At 42.3% G+C, this 15486-nt stretch overlaps 1 protein-coding gene across 1 annotated transcript in view; it reads left to right on the forward strand.

Moving 5' to 3' along the window:
- LOC149450908 (coagulation factor XIII B chain-like) overlaps nt 1-15486 on the forward strand; it is a 72186-nt gene that overhangs the window by 34243 nt on the left and 22457 nt on the right. Inside the window, exon 8 of the mRNA XM_089691284.1 lies at nt 8246-8446. Within this exon, the coding sequence (XP_089547410.1) occupies nt 8246-8446 (201 nt within the window). The remainder of the gene's footprint in view (nt 1-8245; nt 8447-15486) is intronic.

Below are 15486 nucleotides of genomic sequence, written 5' to 3' on the forward strand. Positions count from 1 at the left end.
ACAGATAGTGCTATCTTTTGGTGATATTTATTCATTGCAGAGTTTTTTTTATTTTTTGCTATATAAATTAAAAAAATACCAAAACATGGGGAACAAATGTCTTAGTTTATGTTATAACATTTTGCAAATAAATAATCTTTCTTCATACATTTAGGCTAAAATGTATCCTATGTATCCTGCTACACTTTGGTAAAAATAACCCAAATCAGTGTATTTTATTTTGTCTGTGTGAAAGTTATCGAGTCTACAAACTTTGGTATATCCATCATATTTAAAAACTGATTAATCCTGCAGTACTGACTACCTCATTTCTTGAGGCCCTAAAATTCCAGGACAGTACAAAAAACCCACAAATGACCCCTTTTGGGAAAGTAGACAGTCCAAGGTATTTAATGTACTCTCCAGCGCCTCAGGATATGCACAGCCAAAAGGGAAGCCAAGGGAACCAGGACAGAGACAACCAAAGGAAATGCTTAAGGGGTGCAGCCCTCCTCAGATGGGGAGATCAGCCACTGGATAGAGAGAAAACAGGTGACGCACACACCTAGTTCATTATTTAAGGTTTATTGGAGGGAGTGAAAAATAAAAACATACTCACAGACGAAGCATGTATCTGAAAAGAATTTGCATAAAGACAATGGCCACAACGGCAAGCAAGGTGTTCCAACTGTCAGTGCGGTCAAATGGCTGACGCGTTTCGGGGACGAATCCCTTTCCTCAGAGCTACTGACCAGCCTGTATGACGGTCAAGTGGTAAATCACCAGGGCTAAATGCCTTGGGAGCAAAGCTCCACCTCCTCTACTTGTTATAAGGCGTGGGGTTGGAGGGGGTTATTTAAAGTGCAATATTTTGTAATTTCTATAAACGCATATACATAAATATATACACATGCACATACACATATACATAGATACATACATGCACTGAAAGAGAAAGCAAATAAAAAATTAAATATACATGAATACATCATCTGCAAATGTAGATAAAAAAAAATAAATATAAAAATAATCGTAGCAATAACACTGTCACACTCATCTTATGCCTCCTTATCACTCTTTAGTTCAGTCCCTTTGTTCCAGAGGCCATCCCTGCCATTATCACCACAACACCACATTCACCCCCTCCAACTATCCTTCAGCTGTGCTGACTCCAGTCCCTTCTTCCCCCCTGGGAGGAGCCTTGCAGTCACTGCACGTGTTGATGTTTTGTTCTAGGGATGCCAGGTGTGATATCATCCGGAGTTTACTTCCGTTCTCGTGGCTTGCGTTCCAGCAGCCATTTCCCCACAGGCATAACGCACACTCCCACACCATCCCACTCAGGCATCACCAGCAAGGCTCCCATCATCCATTCAATACACATCTGCATCAGAGGTATCTACACCATATTCATATGTCTTATCAACTCACAAAACCATTGCCTCCTAAAGGTCATTCATTTACCCATAGACACACTTTTTATTTCATCTCTTTTACTGTCCCCATTTTTCCTTTTTTTTTTCACATAATATCACAATGTTACTATGCAGGACTTGTGTAGCGCCGACAGTTTGCTCGGCGCTTTAAGTTTCAATAAATATATATAGTCTTCAGCTACACTTGATACTTTGATCATCTACTATCCACTAGTCTTATGACTTTCATTTTTATGATTTTTACTAATATTATTATTTTTACCTCAATTTTTATCATTGTTGCCAGTGTTATTGCTACGATTATTTTTATATTCATTTTTATTTATCTACATTTGCAGATGATGTATTCATGTATATTTAATTTTTTATTCGCTTTCACTTTCAGTGCATGTATGTATATGTGTATGTGCATGTGTATATATTTATGTATATGCATTTATAGAAATGACAAAATATTGCACTTTAAATAACCCCCTCCAACCCCTCGCCTTATAACAAGTAGAGGAGGTGGAGCTTTGCTCCCAAGGCATTTAGCCCTGGTTATTTACCGCTTGACCTTCATACAGGCTGGTCAGTAGCTCTGAGGAAGGGGATTCAACCCCGAAACGCGTCAGCCATTTGACCGCACTGACAGTTGGAACACCTTGCTTGCCATTGTGGCCATCGTCTATATGCAAATTCTTTACAGATACATGCTTCGTCTGTGAGTATGTTTTTATTTTTCACTCCCTTCAATAAACCTTGGATAATGCACTAGGTGTGTGCACCACCTGTGTTTTCTCTACTCAGTCCAAGGTATTTAATAAAAGGCAAAATTAATAAATGTCAGAATTTTTGGGAAAATAAAGAAATTAAATATTAATCAAGTTATTTTGCACACACAGCATAGGCAAACTTATGATTACACCCCAAAACACATTCTACTATGCCTCCCGAGTACGGGAACACCACATGCATGTAACCCCCCTTCCATCCTTCTCTTGCTAAAGAAAAAAAAAAAATAAATTCCCCCCCATCCACCTTAATCAATTTCCTCACTGAGCTATTGTATTCCACCATCGGGACTAGTCCGCTCCCAGAATACACTGATCAGTGCTGCAGCTGATTGATTGCAAGTACTGATTGAGGGAAAATGTACTGACAGTCACATTTGTGAAGAGCTGATCACTAGATCAACTCCTCTTAAATAGGAATGGTCATAGATTTAAATTTGGCCAGATCCTGCTGAACCATCTGAATTTTAATCCATGTATGGCCAGCTTATCCCTTAAGAGGAACCTTCTTCCCAGACTAATCCCTTAGTACAGCCCCTTAGTACGGACCCTACCAGTACATACCCTCCTTCAAACTTAACCTCTTAGTATAGACCCACCCAGTACAGAACCCCTATCCAGCATAACCCATCAGTACAGACCCCCTTACAGCTCAACCACTCAGTACAAACCCTTTCCCATTCTAACCCCTCAGTATAGACCCCCTACTACAGACCATTCCCTCTTGTACAGTTCCCCCTTCCAGCCTAACCCTCTAGTACAGACCCCCCTTCCTGCCTACTCCCTCGGTACAGACCCTCCCCTTTCAGCCCAACCCCTCAATACAGACCCCCCTTCATCCTAATCCCTTAGACCCCAATTACAGTCACCTCCCCCAGTAGAGACACCTCTCCCAGCCTAACCTCTTAGCATAGTACAGCCACCCAGTACAGATCAAATCATTACAGACACCAGCCCACTACAAGCCCTCTCTTCCAGCCTAATCCCTCAGTACTCACCCTATTAATTTTTTAGCTCTTATGAGCAGAGCCCTCTTAATCCTCTTGTATTTTATTGTATTGTAACTGTATTGTCTCCCTTTAGATTGTAAAGCACTGTGCAAACTGTTGGCACTATATACATCTTGTATAAGAATAACAATAATGATAATACAGACCCTCTCAGTACAGACACCCCCGTTACAGTCCTCCTTCAGTACAGATACCCTCCAATACAGACTCCCCTCATTATAGAACTACCCAGTACAGATAACCCCAGTACAGACCCTCTTTGTACAGTCAACCTCTAGTACAGACCCCCCAGTACATACACCCCTAGTACAAACCCCCAGTACAGTACCCACTTAGTACAGACACCCTCCAGTATGTGCTCCCCCTCAGTATAGAGACCGCTTAGTACAGACCACCAAGCACAGACTTCCCAGTACAGACACCACAGAGTACAAACACCCCTCCTTACCCAGTATTGACCCTCCTCAGTGCAGACAAAACCCCAGTATAGATCCACAATACACAATTAAACAGTTACATAGTTAGTCTGGCCGAAAAAAGACAAACGTCCATCAAGTTCAACCATTAAAAAGAAAAAAGTTCTTACACCCACAGTTGATCCAGAGGAATGCAAAAAACCCAGCAAAACATGATCCAATTTACTCCTGCAGGGGAAATCCCCCGAGAGGCAATTGGATATTCCCTGGATCAACTTTACCTATAAAATGTTAGTATCCAGTTATATTCTGTGTATCCAAGAAAGAATTCAGGCCTTTTTTTAAAGCAATCCACTGAACTTGCCAGAACCAACTCATGAGGGAATCTATTCCACATTTTCACAGCTCTTACTGTGAAGAAACCTTTCCATGTTTGGAGATTTAAATTTCTTTTCCTCCAGACATAAAGAGTGCCCCCTTGTCCTCTATGATGACCTCAGGGTGAATAACTCTACACTGAGTTCACTATATGAACCACTGATGTATTTATACATGTTGATCATATCCCCCCTTAGTCTCCTCATCTCAAGAGAGAATAAATTCAGTTCCTCTAACCTTTCCTCATAGCTGAGCTCCTCTATGCCTCTTATCAGTTTGGTTGCCCTTCTCTGTACTTTCTCCAGTTCCTCAATGTTCTTTTTGTGAATTGGTGCCCAAAATTGAACTGCATATTCCAGATAAGGCTTTACTAATGATTTGTACAGGGGTAATATGATATCTCTCTCTCTCTCTGGAGTCTATACCTCTTTTAATACAAGAGAGGATTTTGCTCGCTTTAGAAACTGCAGCTTGGCATTGCATGCCATTATTAAGCTTGTGATCTACCAGAACTCCCAGATCCTTCTCCACCATTGATTCCCGCAGTTGAACTCCCCCTAGTATGTATGATGCATGCATATTCTTAGCCCCCAAGTGCATAACCTTACATTTATCAACATTAAACCTCATTTGCCACATAGTTGCCCAATTAAACAGAGCATTGAGGTCAGCTTGTAACTTGGAGACATCCTGTAAGGACATTATTTCACTGCACAGCTTGGTGTCATCTGCAAAGACTGAAATGTGATTCTTTAATCTCAGACCCTATATCGTTTATAAATATATTAAAAATTAAGGGTCCCAACACTGCACCTTGGGATACACCACTGACAACCCTAGACCATTCAGAGTATGAATCATCACCCACTACTCTCTGAACACAATCTTTTAGCCAATTTTCTATCCATTTACATATGGATTTTCAAAAGCCTGTAGACTTTACCTTACATATTAGCTGTGTGTGGGGAACTGTTTCAGTACTCAGTACAGACACCCACTAGTTCAGATGCCCACCAGTACAAACATCCCTCTGTATGGACCCCCATCAGTACAGACACCCCACAGTGCAGACAACCCCCAGTACAACCCCCCCCCCTTTCCAGTACAGACATCTTCCAGTATAGACCCTCCCCAGTAAAGACACCCCTCAGTACACACAAACCCTTGTGCAGACAACCCCCCCAGTAAAGATTCCCCCAGTACAGACCCTACTCAGTAAAGACACCCCTCAGTGTAGATGACCCCCAGTACAGACCCCCATCAGTACAGACCCCCTCCAGTAGAGACCCTTTTCAGTTCAGATGACCCCCAGTATGACAATCCCATTATAGGCCCCCCAGTACATACCCCACTTGGTACAGATACCCCTAGTACAGACCCTCAAGTACAGACCTCCCTCAGTGCATACAACCTCCAATATATCCCCCTATTAAAGGCCTCATTCTGTGCATCTTCCAGTATAGACCTCCATCACAGAGACATGTTTGAGTCAGGGCTACTGTTAGAAATCATGGGGCCTTGTATAGCCTACCTGACAGGCCCACCCTTCCCAGAAAATATCAAATTATATTTTTGCTACAAATACACTGAAATCAGTATTAGCAGACACAAATGCAAAATAAATGAATGTTAAATCTAAATAGATAAAAAATAGATAAAACTATGCTGAGGTAATAAATAAAGCTCTGCGTGTGAATGAGATCTTGGGGGTCATTCACATGGACCTTTGTTATGGCGTCCTGTGTTGTACTATGGGGATCCATCAACTGTAAGTACACAGCCACAGGTCTTAATTCGACAGGCGTGTGCATGCAGGTGCACAGCTCTGTACAGACAGCGTGCATTCAAAACCACTCACCCACGTTTACGCACCTGTCATACTAGGCCCTGTGGCTGTGTTTGTACTGAAGCTGCTTTGCCCATAGTGCAACAGGCTGCTCCAGCTGCATGAACAAACCAAACAGACTAACAATGCCAATTCTCCTGCGCTTGAGAGTGGGTCCAGAGAAGTCAGCTGGTTACAGTCACATCCTGGCTTGCTCAGATAGTTCCTGCCTTGCTGCCCTCATAAGACTGGAGAAGTCTAGGAACACTCTAACCATGAAAAAAAACAGAGGGTGTACCGGCCTAGTGCACTATCCTTAAAACATGCTTTTATTGTATGTTGTACTCACAAAACAGAAAATGTCACAAGCTCTGTCATGTGACACATCGAATCGTGGATTGGGCTGTGCTGTTTTTGCATGATGTGCTTGTGACATTTGCTATGTTGTGAGTACAATACTTACCACTTTTTAACAATAAAACATGTTTTAAGGATAATGCATGAACAATCCACTCATTTGCATGGCCAGAGTACCTGTGTGAATGAATCCTTAGGGTGTGTGTGTGTGTGTGTTGGGGGTGAGGCACAGATACAGATTCCCCTGTGGCTCTCCTACAGTGCAGTTGGTGGGAGGAAGAGATGTAGAAGTTGACTGTGCTGCAGGAGCGCCAGAAGGAAATCAGTTCCAGTGATAAGGCAGTACAGCTGGCCCTTCTGCTCAGCAGGTGCCCGACCCCCCTGTTGAACTGATGGGGCCTGGGGCCCATGAAGGAGGGCTGACAGTACTGTCTAATCAATGGGCTACATCATGGAGGTACATACCCCCCATCATTACAGACACCCTTCAGTGCAGACAACCATACAGACCTTCCAGTACAATTCCCCCTCAGTACAGACACCCTACAATACAGACCCCCCAGTACAGATAACTCCCAGTACAGACATCCCCAGTACAAACATATTTCAGTACAAAAATCCATCAGTACAGACACCCCCAGTACAGACCCCCCTTTCCTCATTACAAACCATCATCAATGTAGGCAACCCTTAGTACAGACCACCCTTAGTACAGACACCCTCCAGTACAAACCCTCCCAGTACAGGCTCCAATCAGTACAGACACACCCAGCAGCCTACCCCTCAGTACAGACACCCTTAGTACAGACTTCCATCTATACAGGCACCCTTCAGTACAGACCCCTTCAGAACAGACATCCATGCCAGCGTAATCCCTGAGTACAGACACATCAAGTACAGACCCCGCTTCAGTACAGACACCTCAAGTACAGACCCCCCTTCAGTACAGACACCTCAAGTACAGACCCCCCTTCAGTACAGACACCTCAAGTACAGACCCCCCTTCAGTACAGACACCTCAAGTACAGACCCCGCTTCAGTACAGACACCTCAAGTACAGACACCTCAAGTACAGACCCCGCTTCAGTACAGACACCAAGTACAGACACTTCTTCCCAGCCTAACCCCCACTACAGACACCCCTTTAGTGCATTTCCTCTTACCAATCAGCAGGCAGTTCAGAGTGAAGGAACTCCTCCCCTCTGCTGTGACATGTGATTGAAGCAGAGGAGGAGCCTGTCCTTGGCTCTGAACTGTTGCAGTCAGACAGGCAGAAGCTTCTGTCTGTCTGACAGATAAAAAACCATGTCAGCCAATTGGATGGCCAGCACCTTCAGAGTGATAGTTCCCGGAGCAGACTATACCTGCTGAACCCCCTATGTACACCACTGACCCTTAGCAGGCTTGCTAACCTATGTCCAGGCTATGTAAGAGGCTTCTGGGTAGGGTCATTTATTCTGAAAACCACAAAGAATGAACTATTAGTGATTCATTTCTCATAAAACAATTACAAGTTTTAAAGTGTTAATAAACCCACAACAGTAAAATCAGTCTGTATATGCAGTGAAGTATGGTTATTATACTCACTATGGAACCTGATGGGTTAATCCTCTGCATTGTGTAAAAAGGCTGTTTGATCTTGTCTTCTCTGATCCTCCCTTTCTTTTACTGTTCCCAATCCATCTGTCATAGTACAGAGCAGCAGTGACAAGTCTGCACATTCTGTTTGGTGTGCATTGCTAGAGTTTTTTTTGGGGGTGGGTACATGTGATCAGCACGGGGCCAATCAGTGCTGTCTGGACACTTCAACCTTATAGGACAGTCAGAGGTGAATGTGATTAACCAGTACTTGGCCAGACACTGATAGAAGTCACAAGACTGCTATATACTGATGATGAGAAATGGTATTTAGCAGTTTACATTTACTAACATAATTTCCATGTTCTGTGTGCTGTGGAAATTACTGAGAGCATTTCCATTTTCTGTGTACTGTGGAAGACTGGATATAGTGAATGCAGGGTCATGGGTTTAGTAAGATTTTAAGTGTGTTACTTCTGTTTTTATTTATCAGGTTCAGACTCTTGCCAACTTTCTGAACAAAAAATAATTAAAAATAACATTTTACTACCAAGGAGTGTTTCCCACCGTAAAGTCTTCAGAAGTGGTGAGAATATGCAGATCAGGTGTAAGCCTGGACATTTCGGTCTTTCCCCTGCTCTGGAATTGAAATGTTTGGATGGAAAGATGACCTATCCGAAATGCTCACGTGGACGTAAGTATGCCACTTACTTTCAGACATAAAATACAGTAATCACTATATTGCTTTGTCTTGTTACCTGTAACAACCAAAAAAAAGGTAAGAAAGCAATTTCAAAAATGCATTGAGTCAGAATAAGTTACATACATGGATCAGTACACAACCAAAACCCTTTCATTGGAAAACAAAAAATAAATACCGTACACAAGTCCAAACAGTACAGTGGGTGTGTGGCTGACAATTATTCAGCATTAATAGGCTTTAGTCTTTTATTACCTCATGTTAAACATACATTTCCTAATTGTACATTAAAGTTTAACTAAAGGAATTTTTTTTGGTTTGGACGGGGTTGAGAATAATTAAAGCAACTGTCCACTTTTTATTGCTGTATATGCCCCCATTTTGGAGATTCAGCCTCTAATTTTCCTGTTTACCATCATAAGTGAAAGTAAAAGACTCCAAATTTTGGGTAGCCCCAGAATAATAACAAAGGAAATCTAGGGACACTAGTTCTGGTGACCTTGGTGACAACCAGGGATTCCCAGTCTTTGGAGGGTTTCCAGTCACTTCCTGTTGTGGCTATGAGATAGGAAATGAAGGGGGATCTCCTCAATAGGACACAGATGGGGAAAAAAAAAAAAAAAAACACGACAGGGTTTTAACTTTTCCTTACTCTTCTCAAAATTAAAAAAAAAATGTTTAGTCCTTTAGTTTTACTTTAAGGGGCACAGGATAAATTGTTCAAGTACACTGGGTTATGCTGCTGCCCTTAAGGGACTAGACACTGGCAAAACAAAAGCTGTAAAGACAGTCTAGTATAACCCCTCCCACTCCCATCACATCTCAATTTTTGCCTGTATCTTTGGAGAATAGATTTCTTCTCTCCAGTAAGAGAAGCAAAACCTTTTCTTTTCATCCAGACTCTTTTTCTTCTTGGAGGTTTTTTGAGTTGCTCTAGAACCAGAAGGGACTCATTTTGCATGTTTCTTGATCAGTTGATCCTTGAAATTGCCTCAGAAGCAGTACTTAGACCTCTCTCAGAGGAAGAAACAAGGCTGACTTGCAATGTGTCCTTCATTGCTGTGCTGAAAGTACTTGCCTAGGCACTTATGCTGTCAGCTCCAGAGCTATGGAGCACCTGTCTGGTGGAGCTCTGCCCCTGAAGACTCCTTAGGGAGTTTGTCCACCTGAGGAAGATCCGTGGAAGTGGCATGTTCCCTGAATCCTGTCTCTTTGTCCCCAGAGTGCCTGTGTGGAAACTGCAGGGTCTCTAATGCCTCAGTTTAGGTGAGTCATGGCTTTGCCCTCATATGTAGGGAGCCTTGCATTCACTTCTTTTTTCACCCTAAGGGATTAACGTTCCAGTCAAGACACTAGTGGTTACATGGCCAGACGTCAGCTAAGACAAATATTAATTGCAGTGATAAAGGAGGAAAGAAGAGCTGGGTCATATTTGAAATTGGAGATCTTGCAGTCCCTTGTTTGGCTACATGGGCTCTTTGGCCTTCCTGCTCCTGTGGGGGCTCACTACGTATACACATGCTATTTCTTGGAGACCTTGTTCCCTGTCTGCTATCTCCTCACCTATACATCATTCTCAATGATCTTCTGGACATACACTTTGACTTATTTTTGCCCTACTGTGACCTGATCACAGATGGTATTAACCCTTCTTGCTGCAGTGGCAGTTTGTATGTACCCCTTGTGGGCAATACATAATTTGTGTACCTAGTATGGAGAATCATAAGGGCAGTGGTCCAAGAGGCCTTCCCAGCTTATGATCCCCTGACAGTAATGGGGTGAGTCCTGCAGAATTCTTCCTGAGGGATCTGACATTGATAATGTGGACCACTGTTCCTTGCCTGAGTTGCAACACTCCTGAGAGTCTTCCCTAATCCTGGGGTAATTTTTTCCTCTATTTTATGTTCGCAGAGTCTGCCAGCATGCTTCCATGCCTTCTCCTCCAGAATCCATTACTGATTTCCCTGGGGCTGCAGCTGCTTCAGACCAGTCACCAGAGGATGAGAACTGTACCCTATTATAATTTGAGGAGTTACAGGAGTCCTAATTGGCAGAAATAACTCCAAAGCTCAAAGACACAATTAATCCTTACTGACCCAATCTGCACATGCCTAGACTTGAAGTCTACCTGTGTCAACTATGCCTAAAGTTTCCAGCCTGGGTTTTATAAATCAAAAAAATGTATGTAAAAAAAAAATAAAATAGTGAAATAAGTTCTTTATATTAGAAAACAACCAAATGAATAAGATTAATTGAACATTAACCTAGAAGAGATTTTGAATATGAGGTAGATTATTAAAACTTTTTGAAAGGTATGGTATATGTGAATGAAACTAGAAATACACAAAACCACCAGGAGTACATATGGTACTAAGTTTTACTTAAACTGTAAATTGTTATAATGCAGGGGCAGACTGACCATTTGGAAACTCGGGCACTGCCCGAGGGCCCAGGGTCATTAGCGGGCCCCATGAGATGCCCCTGGTACCTTTTTCATAGGCTTTTTTGAGTTTGGGCAAGGACACAGGGGCCCCATGATCCCCTATTGCCCGGGGGCCCCATGAGTTGTCAGTCCACCCCTGTTACAATATATCAAGATTAGATCATTATATTAAATTGATACATTGTTCTTAACAGGGGTTGTAAAAACACTGTCCAATGGACAAAATATTGATTGATGGTGAACATAATATCACAGTAGAAAACACATGAATATATGATGAATTAACCACAAGTTGCTAGATAGAGATAGGTATTAATTGATAAAACAATAAATTGTTATAGTGCAGTACATTCTTTATATTAGGAAACAATAAAATTAGTTGAAAATGTATTAAGAATTCATTATGAATTCATTTTAAAAGTGTTTTCAAAGGTATTTGTGAATACAAAATTGAAAATGCAAAACCACACCTATAGGGAGAGCATTTGTCTCTATGTTTTACTCAAAACATAAATTGCTACAATGTATCATGAACACATCATATTAAATGGATACCTTGTCTTTCATTAACTCTGAAAAAGAGAGAAAACCAGGGATTTTGTAAAAACCTGCAAAACTAATAGCAGGAATCAGAGCGATTTATAGAATAATATGGACTTCTAGCTTTAAATTCGGACCAGTGAGCACTGTTGTGTTTACATTATAAATCCAATAAGAATCCAGGTTACAAAGTTTTTAAATTGTTCAGCCTGTAGGAGACTAGGGGAAATGGCAAACACCCTAAGGCTTTCAATGCTTTTATTATGTTTAATGGTAAAGTGACAGGGATGATGTGATACAGAGAACCTTTTTTCATATTTCTACAGTGTTCTCAAAATCTACTATAAATCAGAACTCTGGCCTATGTATAACAGGCCACAGGGACCAGTAAGTTCATTATCCACATAGTCACTTGAAAAGGTGATGAATTGTTCGATCAGGTTCAGGTTTGCATAGGTTTGTCCTCAACGATCAAGAAATCTGTCTTAACTGTATTGAAAAAAAAATGACACATAGGGCATTGTAGGTTTCCTGCACTGGAAAATACCTATCCTATCATCAAATAAAAGCTTGATGGGTTTGTTTGCTCTTTGTTAGTTTACTGGGTTCAATTTAATTTTTTATGTTTAGTGCTTTCTTCAAAATAATCTTAGGTTTTGTAAGCAAAACAGAACCTAATCTGGGATCTGAAAATAAGAGATACTAGTTGTGCTTTGTTTTAATTCAATGTTAGTGTTTATGAAATATAAGTGGTTAGTGCTTCCGCCTAGCAGCACCAGGGTCATCAGTTGGAATCTCAACCACGGCACTACCTGCCTGGAGTTTGCATGTTCTCTCTGTGCCTATGTTGGTTTCCTCCGGGTACTTCAGTTTCCTCCCACACTCCAAAGATATGCTGGGAGGTTAATTGTCTCCTGTCTAAATTGGCCCTAGTATGTGTATGTATGAATGTGAGTTAGGGACCTTAGATTGCAAGCTCTTTGAGGGCAGGTACTAATGTAAATGTACAATACATACGGTATTTAAAGCACTGCGTCAATTGACAGAGCTATATACTGTACATACCAGTAATAAATAATTATAACAATATCAAACAATGTACATAGTTCTCAGTGTTACCTCTTGTGTGAAGGTCAGTAGTGAGCATGTTCTAGCCAAAAGTCTTGTTCCCATTCTCCTCCTATGCCCTTCCACAGGACTGCTATTTAATGTCATTACCATTACTCATAGGCTTGAGAAAGAGGAGAGTTTCCTTAAATTACCTAGGGACACTGAAGCCACCTGGATGCAGAATGTGCAGCTTTAGAGGTCACTTGACAACTAGGATGCTGCCATCCTCCAGCAAAGAGTAAGTCGCTGTGCCTCTATGGGTCTAGAAACTGCCTTTGAGCACTGGTCATTAGAAGGGAATAGAGCACATCTCCTTGGATTGTTAGTATATGCCCTGCTTTAATTCATTTGAACCATTAGTGCATTATGTACTTTTGCTATTCATACACAGTGTGTCCTTATTGCACAAGGTCATTTTGCATCCTTTCTATTTGTTGTTCTGCTTTTAGTCCAAGTTGGGGAAGGTCTGGTGGCCTTTATGGTTATCTGTTCTCAAGAGATTCCAGACATCTGGGTCTATAACATTGTATCCAGAGATTACAAACTTCATGTTGTCTAACTTGCAGCATCCCCGAAAAGATTGGTGGATTGACACGCTGTTCTGTCGCAGCTCCTCTCTCAAGAAGTCATAGCTATTGCCCCAGAAAGGAACGTTACAAGACATTTTTCCAAACTTGTTCACCATTTCATAGTCCCAAGTAGGTCATCTGCCCCATACTCCTCAGCACCTTTCTCCAGTTAGGGAAATTCTGTGTGGATTCTGCCAGGTTAGCTATTGCTTCTCCATCGAGGAGATCTTTTGGTCTCCATGGACATCATGGATGCCTATCTGTATGTCCTCATCTTCCAGTTGCATCAGTGATGCCTGCATATTGCAGTGGATGCAGCCTTTTGGTCTACCACTGCACCTCAGGTTATCACAAAGGTACTAGTCCCTTTTCTTGCTCTGCTTCACTCTCAGGTCTTCCCCATAGCGTGATATACAGATGGCCTTCTTCTGAGAAAACAGTCAGTGTAGTCTCTATCAGTCAATGTCCTTCAGACAATCCAGATTGTACAGAGGTTTGCATGGATTCTAAATCTCCTTAAGGACCTTCACATTTGCCAGACCCACAAAATCAGGCTTTCCCTGACCTGGTGAATTCCAGGTCCACCACTGCGTCCAGGGAAAATCTTTCTCCCACTGATCTGGAAGGTTTTCATGACAGATGCCAGGCTGTTGGGTAGGGAAGGAGTCCTCAGTACTTCGTGGGCACAAGGTACTTGAGTGCTGGAAGAATCTCAACTTCTGATCAGTATTCTGGAGCTCATATTGATTTGTTTATCCATTCAGTGCTGGACCACTCAACTACAAGGTTATCAAGACCAGGATTCAGGTGAACAATGCCACAAAAATGGCATGCATGAACTATTTGGGAAGAACCAAAAGTCTCAAAACCCATAGAGAAGCACACCTGTTTCTTGCTTGGACAGAATGTCACATTCCATCCCTATCCACAGTGCACATCCAAGGCATGGAAAATTGACAGGTGGACTTCCTCAGTCATTATTTTCTGAACTCCGGAGAGTGGTCTCTTTACCCCAAGGTGTTTTTATGATATCTGTTGAAGGTGGGGATACCAGACACTGGCCTTCTAGCTTCTAGGCTTAACAACAACTGAGCAGGTTTGTCTCTAGGTCTAGGGATTCTCTCGCCTTTATAGTGGATGCCCTGGTGATTCTGTGGGATAAGTTCAACCTGATCTATGCCTTTCCCCTTCTGAAACTCTTCCATCACCTTGCGGAACACATAATTGAGATGGAGGGCATTCTGATGATTCTTATCACTTCAGCTAGATTTGGTACTTGGACCTCATCAGACTCCTGGCAGACCCTCCTTGGGCCCTCCCAGCTGAATTAGATCTTCAGTCCCAGGGACCAGTTTACAATGCTGCTTCTTGGTCACTGGGTTTAATGGCCTGGCTGTTGAGGCCCAGGTTCAGATGTATGGGAACCATCTAAATCAGTTATCCTTACACTTCTAAAGGCTAGAAAATCAACTTTTCACAAAGTCTATCATTATTCAATAGATTTTGTGCACCAGTTTTCCTAACTTGCAGCTGCAAGCAGCAAAGTGATAAACACTTCAAAGAAAAAATGAAAAAATGAAGTTGTGATACGCATACATATTGTGTGTATAAGTGTGTGTGTCAAACTGTTGGCACTATATAAATCCCTTATAATAATAAATATATATATATATTGTGGGAACTCGCTTCAAGTGGTAGAGCTCTTCTTCAACACACAGCAACTCGCATCTGTTTAAGGGCCTTTTTGCCCAATTTTATTTACAAGAAAGTTCAAATAAACAAGAATGCTTCCCACGCAGGGGTATCCATCATCAAGCAAATTAATAGTATTCAGCCTCCTGGCTTGCAAGCAGTTTTAAGTCTGCCTCCTGCAGACTCTTCCCAAAAGGTTCTTTTGGCACCCAGCGAACCTTTAGCACACAGCTATTCTGTAGCAGCCCCTTGCTGCTTTTGGCTTCCACCTCTCCTAGGTGTAGCCCACCTGACTCCACGGCAGAGACCTCCTGTCTGCCGGGGTGGAGCCCGCCTGACTCCTATCTGCCGGGGTGGAGCTCAGAACTATGGTTAGGACTCTATAAAAAGGCCTGCACACACCTGTGCAATCAGTGTGCTGGGGGTTCTCAAAGCACGGACCCCGGATTGGAGATTTCATCCCTCCCAGATCTCTTTGAAATCTCCAGGCTCCAGATCCCAAAACAAACTTAATGGATAAATGAGGAAACGGAAAAGCCAGTTTCCTCTGCAATAAATCAACTCTCTGGAGCCCCTCAACCTGCCTGGTTGAGAATCCAGGGTTTTCAGCTTGATTATGACAGTGGCATGACACCGCACTGCCACATATCCCCCCCCTTTGTTTTGACCCCGTAGGGGGC

The sequence above is a fragment of the Staurois parvus genome, unplaced genomic scaffold, assembly GCF_062004578.1.
Source record: "Staurois parvus isolate SC_StPar_1 unplaced genomic scaffold, SC_StPar_1.0 ptg000560l, whole genome shotgun sequence".
In the NCBI taxonomy this organism is placed as follows: domain Eukaryota; kingdom Metazoa; phylum Chordata; class Amphibia; order Anura; family Ranidae; genus Staurois; species Staurois parvus.